The sequence below is a fragment of the Diabrotica virgifera genome, chromosome 1, assembly GCF_917563875.1.
Source record: "Diabrotica virgifera virgifera chromosome 1, PGI_DIABVI_V3a".
Lineage (NCBI taxonomy): Eukaryota > Metazoa > Arthropoda > Insecta > Coleoptera > Chrysomelidae > Diabrotica > Diabrotica virgifera.
In genome coordinates, this window is record NC_065443.1 from 60,257,897 (window position 1) to 60,272,721 (window position 14,825).

Here is a 14,825-nt window from a genome sequence, read left to right on the forward strand (position 1 = left end):
CCATTGCTCTCTAGTGATATTCCGACAGGCCTATAGTATTTTTTGTGAATTTAGTAAAAATTGCGCGTTCGTTACACTAGTGGTACCAGAACATCATGGGCAATCCAAAGGCATCTCACCAAGGAAAATAGCAGAAATAAACACTTTAATATTCAATACCAATCACTTCAACAGAAACATAGCATCTATTTCTAAAGTTTTAAAGGCAACGTGGACCGTATAAAGAAAAAACTTACATACCATTATTAAACAAAAGTAAAATTTTCTGAGGTGGCTCTAATAATATGATCCCCCACTGTATGTAACGTCAAACTATTTCAAAATTTACCTACTTATCTACAACAAAAATGTAATCGGTACCCTGCACATCTAATTATCGCTTATATTTTTTGTAAAATATTTGTTAGTTCTTTTTTGGTAGAATATTGGCAAAATTTAAGATTTCTTTACTGTCTGATACTTTCTTTGTTGCAGCGATAAACAAAAATGGGCTTTTATTTGGATAAAATATTAAACGCTGTTTTTATTGCCATCAAAGTACAAATTTTAGATTAATTTAGTATGTTTAACTAGCGACATCATATCAAATCTGTGATATTATCTAGTATCATCATCATCATCATTATCTTTGCCTTATCCCTATGCGGGGTCGGCTTCCCTAATTGCATTTCTCCACACAATCCTATCTTGGGTCATATCAATGTTAATCCCCTTTACCAACATGTCCTGCCTTATCTACTTCCCTTAGGTCTTCTTTGGTCTTCCTCTCCTACTCCTTCCAGGAATCTGCACTTCAGCTATTCTTCATATTGGGTGATTAACGTCTCGACGTTGAACATGACCAAACCATCTTAACCTATGCTCTCTCATTTTGGCATCAATTGGTGCCACACCTAGACTTCCCCTAATATACTCATTTCTAATTTTATCCTTCTTTGTCACTCCACTCATCCATCTAAGCATTCTCATTTCCGCCACATGCGTTCGTTGTTCCTCTTTCTTTTTCACTGCCCAACATTCAGTTCCGTACATCATAGCCGGTCTTATGGCTGTTTTATAGAATTTTACCTTCAGCTTCATTGTAATTTGTCTATCACACAACACACCACTCGCTTGTTTCCACTTCATCCATCCAGCCCTAATTCTATTGCATGCGTCTCCATCTATTTCTCCATTACTCTGTAATACGGATCCTAGGTACTTAAAACTATTGCTTTTCACAATCATTTCACCATCCAAAGATATGCATTTTATTTGTAGTAACTCAATTTTTAAATGAGTACATATGTCTAGAAGAGTACAGTCAGTGTTATGTACCTACGTTATTTTGAATAATAATTATTCTAATTACCAATCCAAAAATGCACTGTACGAAACGTAGGTTGGTTCTTTGCTGATTACTATTGTTTTAGTTTTCTGAGATGAGATTGTAATATTATGGACAAGTCTTTACATACTATCTTCATCTTGGGACAAATTATAAGCAAAATTTATTATATAAAGTTATTAAAATAAATCAACACTTTTTGAGTTATTAAAGACCAAAAATTTTATTTTTTCGTAAAAAAATTCATGTTTTAAATCGGTTTTTCACGTATACATAAAAAACGATAAGCTTTTACAAAAAAGTTATTATTACTGAAATTGAAGATAATAAAAAATTTAATATATTCCTCACATAACGAACTAAACTAATGTTAGTTCAAAGTGAGTTATTGGCAATTGAATGTGTATTTTTTTCGACGAGTTCTCAAATCTAAGTATTCAAGCTTAAATAACGGGAAAACGATGCAATGTATAAAATATTCCTGCTAAACATTTGTCAAAGTACTTCGGAATACCTATCAAATGAGCTTCAAACAAGGTAATAGCGAAAAAGTGGAAAATAAAACATACGCCATTTCCACAAAAATTAAAATTTATAGTAATCCTTACAAGAACTTATTTATATTAGCATAAGTAATGTTTTTGATAATTTTGACCGGTTTAGAATGCATATTTATGAAAAAAAGATATAATTTTAAAAAATCATACTTTTTAAAATTATTGTAATTCTCATATTCTTTTGATAATAACTCCAAAAATACTCAATATACGTAAAAAATTACATATAACCAAATTTTAGTTTTTTCTGTGCCAAAAATTTTACCTGTTTTAATATTTCTATAGGGTAAAAAGTAACCGAGATAGAAACGATTAAATCTTAAATTTTGCTGTGAGAACCACGCAACCGGGGTCATTTAACCTTTTATTTTTAAAAAAGTAAGGGGTTTAAAAGATTAGCTTCAACGTGTTTAAATAGCACTTGGAATTAACTTTCAAACAGTTTTTAGATAAACACGAATACGAACGATTATCGTAAACACGAACGGAGTTATTAAAAAAAAACAATAACATTTTTTGGAAAAATTTTTAAAAGATAAATTAAAAAAAAAAATTTGATCATAAATTTTAACGCTATCAACATGTTCGGGAGCTCATTTGATAGATATTTTTAAGTACTTTGACAAATGTTTAATAAGTTTATGTTATAAAATGCATCAATTTCCCGTTATTTCAGCTTGAATACTTCGAGTTTTTTACTCACCGAAAAAAATATACATTCAATTACCTGTAACTCACTTTTAGTTAACATTAAAAGGTTTTTCTAGTAAGGGGTTTATTTCATTTTTTTATTAGCTTCAATTTTGATAATAATAACTTTTTTGTAGAAACTTACACTTTTTGAGTTATTGATGAAAAATTGGTTAAAAACATGCATTTTTCTCAAGAAAAATTAAAATCTTTGATCTTTAAGAACTCAAAAAGTTATATAATAATAGTCTCCCGTTTTATACCCCTCACGTGGCTTTGGGAGTATAGCAGGGTAGTCTGCTATATCTAGGGCCTACGGTATACAAAGAAGGTAACAGGGCCAGTGCTACGCTTCAACCGCCTATTATTACCCCTGGTTTTACCCAAGGTACTTATTTTATTCAGGCTGAGTCGACCTGGGGCCTATAAACATTTTAAAAATGTCTAGTTGTTCTTGCCGGCGGTAGGATTTGAACTCCGGACCACCGGCACGCTAGCCTAGCACACTACCACTCGGCTACGCCGGCCCTACACTCAAAAAGTTTGGATTTATTTTAATACCTTTATATAACAAATTTTGCTTGAAATTTGTCCCTCTATCGAATTATTGGGTTATGTTTAATAAAATAATTTTCACCCATTAGAAGGGGTGGCATCCACCCCCAGGGTAAAAGCGCAAGTTGGCACCATGTCACCTTTGTTCCTTGAGATATCATCTAACCACTCACCAATTTTCATGCAAATTGATGAAGGTTCAACGAAATCGGGGGTAATAGCTCATATCCAGCTTCAGTGACTCCACTATTAGGGTTTTTATGATTTTTTTTTCTGATTCTGGCTTTGGTTTAGAACTAGAACCTTTAGCCACGTAATTGTATAACTTATTACTAAGTCAGGGGAGTAATGTGTAGTGTGTGTGTTGAGTAAGTGTCTTGTTACTTTGCAAAGTCGACGTCATTGTCTTTGCAAAGAGACGCTAATTGTTTCCGAACGTCTGCGGTCCCTCCGGTGAGTACTGATCCCACAAGGACAGAAACTATTTTTCATTTATTAATTTATAATAAACGAAAAATTTCTGCCCCTGGTAAGATTCGAACTCCCGACCTTTCGTTTCAAAGGTAGGCGCTCTTACCACTGCGCCACAGAGGGGTTTTTTTTTATGATATCTACATAATCTTTTATCCAGTTAAAATAACTTACTATACTGCTATATATTTTGATATTACCCATATTAGGAATTTAACTTTTGTTCAGTGCTTATTAATCACGGCATATGGCATTTTTTTTTTAAATTGAGTTATATGTGCGATTAAACTCTTCATGTTCTAATACTTTTTTTATATTTTTAGTTCTCAAAGCTATTAATGAAGATAGTCCGACGGTGCCCACTTTATTGACAGATTATATATTAAAAGGTACGTAAAGTTTTACTCATCTTTGTCTCTTTGTACGTGATCATGGATAGGCGAAACTTTCGCAACGGGAGTAGCGGCTATATATACAGTGTGTCTGCCTAACTTGTAACCATATGGGAAACTTTTTTAATATCAATTTTACGAAAAAAAGTTATTCTTTATAAAGTGCTCTGCATAGTCTAAAACCTATGATGCAATCATCAGATATCAAAGGCTATAGCGGGATGAGATGGTAAAAAATGCCCCCGCACCGATCAGCCCCGCTACTTATGTTTTCGATAAAGGATATAAAATTATGCCCTCATGCAAATTTTTAGCTTCCCAGAGGTCCTAAAAAGTCTTAAATCAAGAAAAGAAGAATTTTTAGGTTTTATTTTTTTGTGAGCGCAATTTTACTTAAAAAATCTGAAAAAATTCAAGAGTTTGTATCTTTTGAATACAAAACAACCTGATTTTTTTCAGATTTTTGTAATGAAAAATGAGCCCAGGAAAATTTTTTGAAATCTTCAAAAAATTTTTAGGTTATGATAATATGATTTGGCCAACTTTTAAATAGTATTTTTTGTGTACTTTTTGCCGTTCTTTTAAATGGCAGAGGCAGAATTTTTAATATTTGAGCGGAAAGAACGAAAAAATCGAAAAAAACGTTTTTGGCTGTCTCGAGATGCATCTCGGGACAGCCAATATGAGGATTTAGGATCCTGACTACAACAACTGAAAAAAAAACTAAAATTGTGAATTTTGTCATAAAATTTGGTATGTGGGGCTATAATAATATTTGGAACAACTTTTCCAAATAACTTTTATCGATATCTGTAACGCGAAGCAAATCGAAAATTCACCCTGTTTGTAGTAGGCCGCGTTTAAAATTTAAAGTTCAGTTGACTATTTTAAAAATTGCGAACCATCACCCCGTATGACTGTGCAAAATTTCAAATCTTTACATATTTTTATAGCCAAAACATAGGGGTGTCTTCTTCTTAAATGCGACACACTGTATCTTATCAATTTGATAATTTATTGCAACTATAATATAGTCGTATTTTTTATAGATTCAAAATATTCAATCAAGATACTGACTAATTCACTAATTTTATCATAAAAAGTTCAAATTGATTGCATTGAAGTATTGAACCAATTATTAATGTGTATTAATAAATAATGTTTATATAATTATGTGTAATAATATAATATAATGTACAGAGTGAGTTTTATGTATGGATACCCTCAATTATCTCGGAAATGGCTTGCACGATTTTTATGGATTGTGGTGGGTTGGTGTTTTCTAATGTGGCCGATATTATAGTAATACTTACATTGTTGTCAGATCTTCCTTTTTTCTGAAAATCTAATTAACTTTCTTATTTCAAATAGAACACCCTGTATATTTTTTGCGTTTTGAAGTTCTTAAGAAATACTGATTATTTTCCATGTTATATTCCCTATACCTAAAGGCCATAATTTCAGAGTTATTGCTACATTTATTTAAAAAAACTTTTTAAACAAATTATAAAAATCAATTTTTTCGGCTTGCGTAGACATTATTTTACGTTCTTTGGACCATTGGGAACAAAAAAAGTACTCTTGTTATTTTTCTATAAAGTTAATCGTTTTCGAGTTATAAATAATTTAAAACTGAAAAAAAATCGAATAATTACGATTTTCAAGGTTAAAAACACAAATCAAAAATATTATTTTTGAAACTTCCAAGTATAGAAATTTAAGCTAAAGCCTTATTTTATCAATTACCAATAAGTAATTTGAGCTAGTTTCATTCTAAAATATTGTTTTTTAATTGTTAATGCAGCCCGATCGCCCGTCCTCTCATATGCGCTTCATTAACATTAATTAAAAAGCAATGTTTTAGAATAAAACGTGCCAAAAAATTTTATAGCGAGCCCCTGGAAGAAGGATTTTGGGTACTCCGCAGTTTCAAAAATAATGTTTTTTATTTTTGTTTTTGAACCTTGAAAATCGTCATTATTCGATTTTTTTTCAGCTTTAAATTGTTAACTCGAAAACGATTAACTTTGGAGAAAAATTACAAAACACCTTTTTTGTTCCCAATGATCCAAAGAACCTAAAATAATGTCTAAACGGGCCGAAAAAATTGATTTTTATAATTTCTTTAATTATTGTTTAAATAAATGTAGCAATAACTCCGAAACTATGGCATTTAGGTATAGAGAATATAACATAAACAATAATCAGTATATCTTAAGGACTTCGAAACGCAAAAAATATACAGGGTGTTCTATTTGAAATCAGAAATTTCATTAGATTTCCAGAAAACGGAAAATCTGACAACAATGTAATTATCACTGTAATATCGGCTGCATTAGAAAACCCCTACCCACCAAAACCTATGAAAAACGTGCCAGTCGTTTCCGAGATACTTGAGGGTTTTTATACGTAAAACTCACTCTATTATAAATATTATAATAATTATAATAATATATTAATACGCATTAATTGGTTCAATATTTCAATGCAGTCAATTTGAACTTTTTATGATAAAATTAGTGAATTAGTCAGTATTCTCATTGTATATTTTGAATCTATAAAAAATACGACTATATTAGTTGCAATAAATTATCGAACTGGTAAGATACAGTGTGTCGCATTTAAGATGAAGACACCCCTAAGTTTCGGCTATGACAATATATACAGATTTGAAATTTTGCACAGTCATACAGATTGATGGTTCACAATTTTTAAAATAGTCAACTGAACTTTAAGTTTGAAATGCGGCCTACTGCGAATCCACAAACAGGGTAAATTTTCGATATGCAATTCGATTTGCTTCGCGTTACAGATATCGATAAACGATATTTGGAAAAGTTGTTCCAAATATTATTATAACCCCACATACCAAATTTTATGATAAAATTTACAATTTTAGTTTTTGTTCAGTTGTTGTAGTCAGGATCCTAAATCCTAAAATTGGCTGTCCCGAGATGCATCTCGAGACAGCCAAAAACGGTTTTCTCGATTTTCTCGTTCTTTCCGCTCAGATATTAAAAATTTCGCCTCTGCTATTTAAAAGAACGGCAAAAAGTACACAAAAAAATACTATTTAAAAGTTGGCCAAATCATATTATCATAACCTAAAATTTTTTTGAAAATTTCAAAAATTATTCCTGTGCTCATTTTTCATTACAAAAATCTGAAAAAAATAGGTTGTTTTGTATTCAAAAGATACAACCTCTTGAATTTTTTCAGATTTTTTAAAGTAAAATTGCGCTCACAAGATAATAAAACCTTAAAATTCTTCTTTTCTTGATTTCAGACGTTTTAGGACCTCTGGGAAGCTAAAAATTTGCATGAGGGCATAATTTTATATCCTTTATCGAAAACATAAGTAGCGGGGCTGATCGGTGCGGGGGCATTTTTGACCATCTTATCCCGCTCTAGCCTTTTATCAACAGTATACGAGGTATGTCCAGAAATATGAATTTCGCTCAAGAGTAAAGTGCCTTTATATTTCACAATATCAAAAATTGTCATTGAGAAAAGTTGTTTGTAATTAAAAATTATGTTATAATCTGCATTTACACTCTTCTAATTGAAAATTTTTTTTCCTCAAATCACGGACACCGGCGATCGAAACTATATTATCGATCGCTATGTAAAATAAATTCATTATTTTGAATGCCAGAATTCACGAATATGAAGAGTAGGATACTATGCTCTAGGCTAGGATACCATACTTTGGTCTCCGTAGTGAGCACACGCTTACTGTCACGAGATCCGAAGATTTTTTGGTTGCCAATATCTGATAGTTCATTTAGCGTTACCAGGGGACACCACGTGGAGCCGAACTAGCTTTAAACTCCATTTTACACTTTTTAATGTAGCAAATATACTATAAATTGTGATGTCGATGGTAAATATGCCGAGAAGAGGCATATATATTTTAATATGCCGAGAAGGGGTTATACAGGGTGTCCCGAAAAAATTGGTCATAAATTATACCACAGATTCTGGGGTCAAAAATAGGTTGATTGAACCTCACTTACCTATATATAATAGTGCACACAAAAAAAGTTACAGCCCTTTGAAGTTACAAAATGACAATCGATTTTTTTTCATATATCGAAAACTCATTAGAGATTTTTTATTGAAAATGGACATGTGGCATCCTTATGGAGGCAACATCTTAAAAAAACTTAAAATGAAATTTGTGCACCCCATAAAAATTTTATGGGAGTTTTGTTCCCTTAAACCCCACCAAACTTTTGTGTACGTCCCAATTAATTTATTATTGTGGCACCATTAGTTAAAAACAATATTTTTAAAACTTTTTGCCTCTTAGTACTGTTTCGATAAGCCAGTGTTTATCGAGATATTTTGAATATTTGTCGAATCCACTACATATTTGTATATGGTTAGGTAATCCACTACGATTATAGAGACCTATTAATAATCTGAAAATTTTTTTACAATTTACATCTTTAGGTGTATTTTGAAAAAGAAGCCACATCTCGATAAAAGGTGACTTATCAAAAAAATACTAAGAGACAAAAAAGTTTTAAAATCACTGTGTTTAACTAATGGTACCACAATAATAGTTTAATTGGAACGTACACATACATTTGGGGGGTTTAAAGGAACAAAACCCCCATAAAATGTTTATGTTAATATGTTAAAAAAGAAGCTGCATCTCGTTAAAAACTGCCTTATCGAAAAAATATTAAGAGGCAAAAAAGTTTTCAAAACTTTGTGTTTAATTAATGGAACCACAATAATGAATTAATTGGAACGCACACAAAAGTTTGGGGGGATTTAAGGGAACAAAACCCCCATAAAATTTTTATGGGGTGGACAAATTTCACTATAATTTTATTTTAAGATGTTCCTGCAATAAGAATGGGACATGTCCATTTTCAGTAAAAAATGTGTAATAGTTTTCGATATATTGAAAAAAATAGATTTTCATTTTGTAACTTCAAAGAGCTGTAACTTTTTTATGATCACATTTGCACTAAGGTAAGTTAAGTTCAATCGAACTATTTTTGACACCAGAATGTGTGGTATAATTTATGACCAATTTTTTCGGGACACCCTGTATAATTTATAACATTTGTCTTGCGTTAAGCGTTTACACATTTGTTTGATATTTCTGTTTTTTTGTTTCAGTAATTTGCCCGACATAAGCCACATCTAGCCAATAGCTACTCGTTATTTAGTAAAAAGCTTTCGACTGCTGCAGCACACTAATTCTACAATAAGTACCGAAACAAAATACAAATATTATTTTAGGATTTAACGATAGTATCTTTGGGAAGAAGCAGTAAATCTGCTTTTAATTCATTCCTTACAAATTTTATAAATCTCTAGAGGCTTTTATCAGATAATTGTTGGTTAGTTGAGGTTAAAGATATTATATTTTGAGCGAAATTTTAATGTGTGAAGACCCGGAGCTTTTATATCCTATTGTGGAAACACTCAATACAATATTTGTCGCAATGTATATATCATTTGCCGCAATTGACCAATAATCCTTTCTCAAATCGAATTTTCAGAGCCTCTATCAATACTTCAATATACTCGAATAGTTGCTACCCAAACTCTTCTTCTCTGTGATACGGAAACGATATTGTTTTGTTTACTCTCTCAGCTGATATGACAAATATTTATTTATGTTGTAAATATTTCAACGCAGAACGTTCTAGTCTAAAGTCTTGCAAGTGAAGTAAAAAAATGTGAATTAAGTAATTTTAAGATTAATTGTACCTTTGTCTTTATGCACACAACAAAGTAAGTTTTTGTGCAATATATCATGTAGGAGTTTTTTTATAATTTTATTGGGAATTTGTTAACATGCTTTGGACAGAACAGAAAATAATTGATAAATTGCTTGAAAACTCAAAAGTCGCATTTTAGACAAGCTTTGAAAAATCTTAGCTGCGCCAAAGATGTATAGCCCGTGAGGTAGTGTCAAATTTGACCGGAGCATTTTAGCATGGCTGTTTTCTTTTTATTTAGTTAGGTGTTCCAAAGCTTATTAACAAATGATGTGTCAGCTGTCCCAAAATCGGGGATTTTAGGCAAATCAAATATTTATCTCCGTGACTTACGTGTATAATGGCCTAGAATACCTAGCTACCGCCTTTCACCCAAGCGACTCGGGTTCGATTCCTGGCGTTGGAATTTTTTTTTGTTTTTAAAATTGACATTTTGATTTGAAAAATAATTATTTTTTGATAATACCACGTTTTTATTATTTAAATACGACACAATATAAAAAAGTCTGTATGTCTTTTATAGAATCGTAAACAATGCATTTGATCATATTATTATAATTGACTTTAATAAGCAAATTTGTTGTACATAAACCCCTGAAGGTTCCTGAGTTGGTACGACCAATCTAAGTGAAAAGGGGGGTCGTGCCAACTCAGGAAGCTTCAAGGGTTCATGTACAACAAATTTGCTTATTAAGGTCAATCATAATTATTATGATCAAATGCATAGTTTACGATTCTATAAAAGACATACAGACATTTTTATATTGTCTCGTATAAATATTAAAAACTTGGTATTATAAAAATAATTATTTTTCACATCAAAATGTTAATTTTAAAAACAAAAAAAAAATCCAACGTGAGGCATCGAACCCGAGTCGTCTGAATGAAAGTCAGTAGCTAGGTATTCTAGGCCATTATACACGTAAGTTACGGAGATAAATATTTGACATATAAGTTGTAGCGTTTTTCCATCAAGTTTCATATTTTACCTTTTTTTGCCTAAAATCCCCGGTTTTGGTCCAGCTGACACATCATTTGTTAATAAGCTTTGGAACACCTAACTAAATAAAAATGAAAACAGCCATGCTAAAATGCTCCGGTTAAATTTGACACTACCTCCCGGGCTAGTGTGGTACAGCTAAAATTATGCTTCCAATAGCAGCTTTAATACAAATCACAATAAATACTTGTTTTTCGTGATTTTGTATAATTATTTGACTGTATAGTTTGTAGAAAGTTGTTTCGATTTTTTTCTGTCATCGAATAGAACTTTTTTTTTACTTTTTTAGTGTTACTATATTCTTTTATCTCTCTTTCAACTACATTAGCAGTGAAAAATTTTATTTCTATCTTTAATAGATCCGATTTCACTCTTCAAGATTGAAATGACTCAAATTACATGGCTTCAGTTTTTTATTTTAGGTCTGCTCCATATTCTTATTTGAGTTAACTATCGCATAGCCTTTTGTATGATTAACGTAGATGATTAATAAAACATTTATACAATCATTATTTAAAATCAAATGGTTTTTTAAACACGTATTGTTAAAGGTATGTTAACAAATTTCTTGTTTAGGTATAGTGTTAGATATATCAGGTCCCAAAAATGATTGTTTCTGGATATAAAATAATGTAACTTTTTCTTGTTAACTTGCTCAATATATGGCATCTGTTTTTATACAGGGTGTCCCCGAAAATAGTGCGTTCCTTCAAGGTATGGATATAATACACAATGTAGAACAAAAAAGTCCTATAACATTTTTTTCTAAAGTTTACCGTTTCCAAAAAAAAATTACATTGTTCGCCATATAAGCGAACTTTTATTTTCATAAAATTAACTAATTTGGCATCACTGTACAAGAACTGTTTGTGATTTAGTTTATTGACACCACAAATGTAGGTCAGACAGGTACACCTGCAAAATAATTGTACCACCCCATGTTTGAAAATCCAACAAAACAAGAATTTGTTTGTTTGTTTAGGATGAAGACAGAGTTTAATGTAAATACTTATGGTTAAAATGCTGCAACTATTTTTAAATTGTGATTGTCTATGTTTAGATTTTTGTATACATAGTTGTCAGATTTCAATTTGCATACCAAAATGTATTTTGGTTTTTTAGCCAAACGGTTGCATTTAGAAAAAAATGTTGACTTATGTTTATGAATGTAAGAAAGAGTCTTTTGCTCTACATGGTGCCTTCAACCTATACCTTTAAGGAACGCACTATTTTCGGGGACACCCTGTATACGACCGATCAATTTTTGCCTAATTTACGACAGTGGTTCCATAAATACTTTTACATAAATACAAAAAAAATGAAAATTTTGGAAAAGTAGCAATTTATTTCCCGATAGTCTCCTCTTAGCTCGATACACTTGACCCAGCAATGCTCCAATTTCTTCAAGCCGTGTGAAACATACGGTCTTTACGATTTTAGCGCTCTATGGAAAGTAGGCCTTCGTGGTGGCGACGACCTCTTCATTCGACTTAAATTTCTGGCCGGTGAGGTTAAAAAGAAGTCACACGTAACCAAAATCTGGAGAATACGGTAGATGGAGTAGCAGTTCGTAGCCCAATTTGGCCGTGACGACTGCAGAGGTGTCAGCAGGTGCGTTGTCATAGTGGAAAATCACTTTTTTCTTCGCCAAATAACACTATTTTTTCTGTAATTCAAGTCGAATCGGTTCAAGAATTGGGCAAAGTAGAGACATATGACCATTTTGCCCTTCTTCGGGCACTCAATGGAGATCACACCTTGTGAATCCCAGAAAACGGTTGCTATCAACTTTCTGACCGATAGGACAGTTTTCGCCTTCTTCGGAGCACGTTCGGCGGATGAAGTTCACTGTGTCGACTGTTCCTTGGTCTCCGGTTGTACCAGTGGATCGATGTTTCGTAGACGGTCAGGAAGCGACGCAGAAAATCCTTCGAATTTCGCTTAACACGTTCGGTGCCCATGACGCACGAGTAGCGTCACGAAGGTTTTATCAAAGGTACCGACGATGCATAAGTGGCGTCGGTAGTACTGTGTTACTAAATGAACGATTTAAGCACGTGGTACCAGCCAATTGGCGCTTGTTCAAGATGGTCACCGATGGTGTTAAACAGTGCCAAACACTGCTCTGAAGTGGTCTCACGGTTGCTGTGAGACAAAAGGGCTATTTTTGACGGTTGCAATCGAAGGAGAATAATCACCATACACAGCATCCAAACGCTCTTTGATTTAGCTGCGCGATTCTCCTTCAAAAAACAATAATCGAATCACACAGATATTGCTCTTTTTACGTTTTTATAAAATCCTCAGTACGTCCGCATTCACACGCGCCTTAAACAAAACTATGCGTTCGAATCGGCTGAAATTTTGACATTAATCGTCTACCTACCAGAATGTAGTACACGGTAGTAAATTTCCCTTGCTATAGTGACGCTATCGGGTTGTTAGGCTAGGTACTTATTGGACCGCGCGCCGTCGTATATTGAAATATTATCAATGTTGATATTCTCGATCAAATGTACGAAGAATTATTATGGCGGTTAGAATCCTAGTAACATTAAAATTAAAAAGTACATGGTATATATTTTTCTGCGACTTTTTTTACACATTTTTATTCTAGAGGCTTTTCCTAACCAGGTCCATCTAGTTACCCTCTAGGTATATGGTTTAGATGTTGTAGTTATTCGTCAGTGACCCTATTGTTTAGTCTTAACCATAATAGTCCAAGAGGCAGCGCTGAAAAATCTCTTTGAATTTACTAAAGCTAGATTTTTCACAGTTGATTACTGTGATTGTGTAGAGAAACATACTGCGGTCGGTCAAGCGAAACGTAGAACAGGGGTTACTGAGAGGGTATCAAAGTTGCTTTCCTACGAAGGTAATTAAATTCATTTACTAAGGCTGAAAATCAGTACACACATTCTAAATTAAATATAAATAAAAGTTATTATAGTCGGTCAGCTGTATGACGAGACAGAGCCGGTCGGCCGGCCTCAGTGAATGTACAGGGTTATTCACTATATTTTGACCCCCTTGTAAACTGCTTTATTTACAGAATTCGAAAAAAATGTAAAATACAAAAGTTATTCGATCTATATCGTACTAGTGACGTCATCCATTTGGGCGTGATGACATAATCGACTATTTTTTTTTAAATGCGAAAAGGGGTCGAGTGCTAGCTCATTTGAAAGGTTATTCAATTCCCTATTCAGTAGTATAAACATTAACATGATTAATTATACAGGGTGTCCAAAAATTTTTTTTAATTAAAATAATTGTTTAATTAATAATTAAAAAAAATTTTGCACACCCTGTATAAGTAATGATCTTAATATTTATAGTACTGTATAGAGAACTGAATAATCTTTCAAATGAGCTAGCACACGACCCCTATTCTCATGTAAAAAAAATAGTCTATTACGTCATCACGCCCAGATGGATGTCGTCACTAGTACGGTATATATGTCAAAAATCATAATTAAAAAATCGAATAACTTTTGTATTTTACATTTTTTTCTAATTCTGTAAATAAAGCAATTTACAAGGGGGTCAAAATATAGTGAATAACCCTGTACATTCATTGGGAATGACCGACCGGCTCTGTCCCGTCATACAGCTGACCGACTATAATAACTTTTATTTATATTCAGTTTAGTATGTGTGTACTGATTTTCAGCCTTAGTAAATGGATTTAATTACCTTCGTAGGAAAGTAACTTTGATACCCTCTCAGTAACCCCTTTCGCTTGACCCACCGCAGTAGGTATGTATCTCTACACAATCACAGTAATCAACTGTGAAAAATTTAGTATTAGTAAATTCAAAGAGATTTTTCAGCGCTACCTCTCCGTCTATAATAGTGTCTCGTTAACATATAAATAATTATAAAAAATTTAAAATTTTAGTACTCGGCATCAGTCAGGAAATATTCGAATATTCGTGCAGAAATCGTAATGACTTTGTCAGATTATTAAAAATGACGAAGAATATTTTTATTTTCGCAGTTTTAAATGATTACTTTCTTTAATCCAGAAACTATCATAATTACCATAGTTATGTTCAAAGAAGCATCTGTGAGCTTTTAGTTAGAGGA

The 14,825-nt window shown here is 32.4% G+C and overlaps 1 protein-coding gene across 1 annotated transcript in view; it reads left to right on the forward strand.

Annotated features, from left to right (window-relative positions):
* LOC114331347 (fasciculation and elongation protein zeta-2) overlaps window positions 1-13,634 on the forward strand; it is a 173,642-nt gene extending 160,008 nt beyond the window's left edge. Inside the window, exons 6-7 of the mRNA XM_028280890.2 lie at window positions 3,924-3,989; window positions 9,129-13,634. Of these exons, the coding sequence (XP_028136691.1) occupies window positions 3,924-3,989; window positions 9,129-9,145 (83 nt within the window). The 3' untranslated portion in view covers window positions 9,146-13,634. The remainder of the gene's footprint in view (window positions 1-3,923; window positions 3,990-9,128) is intronic.
* The last annotated feature ends 1,191 nt before the right edge of the window (window positions 13,635-14,825 follow it).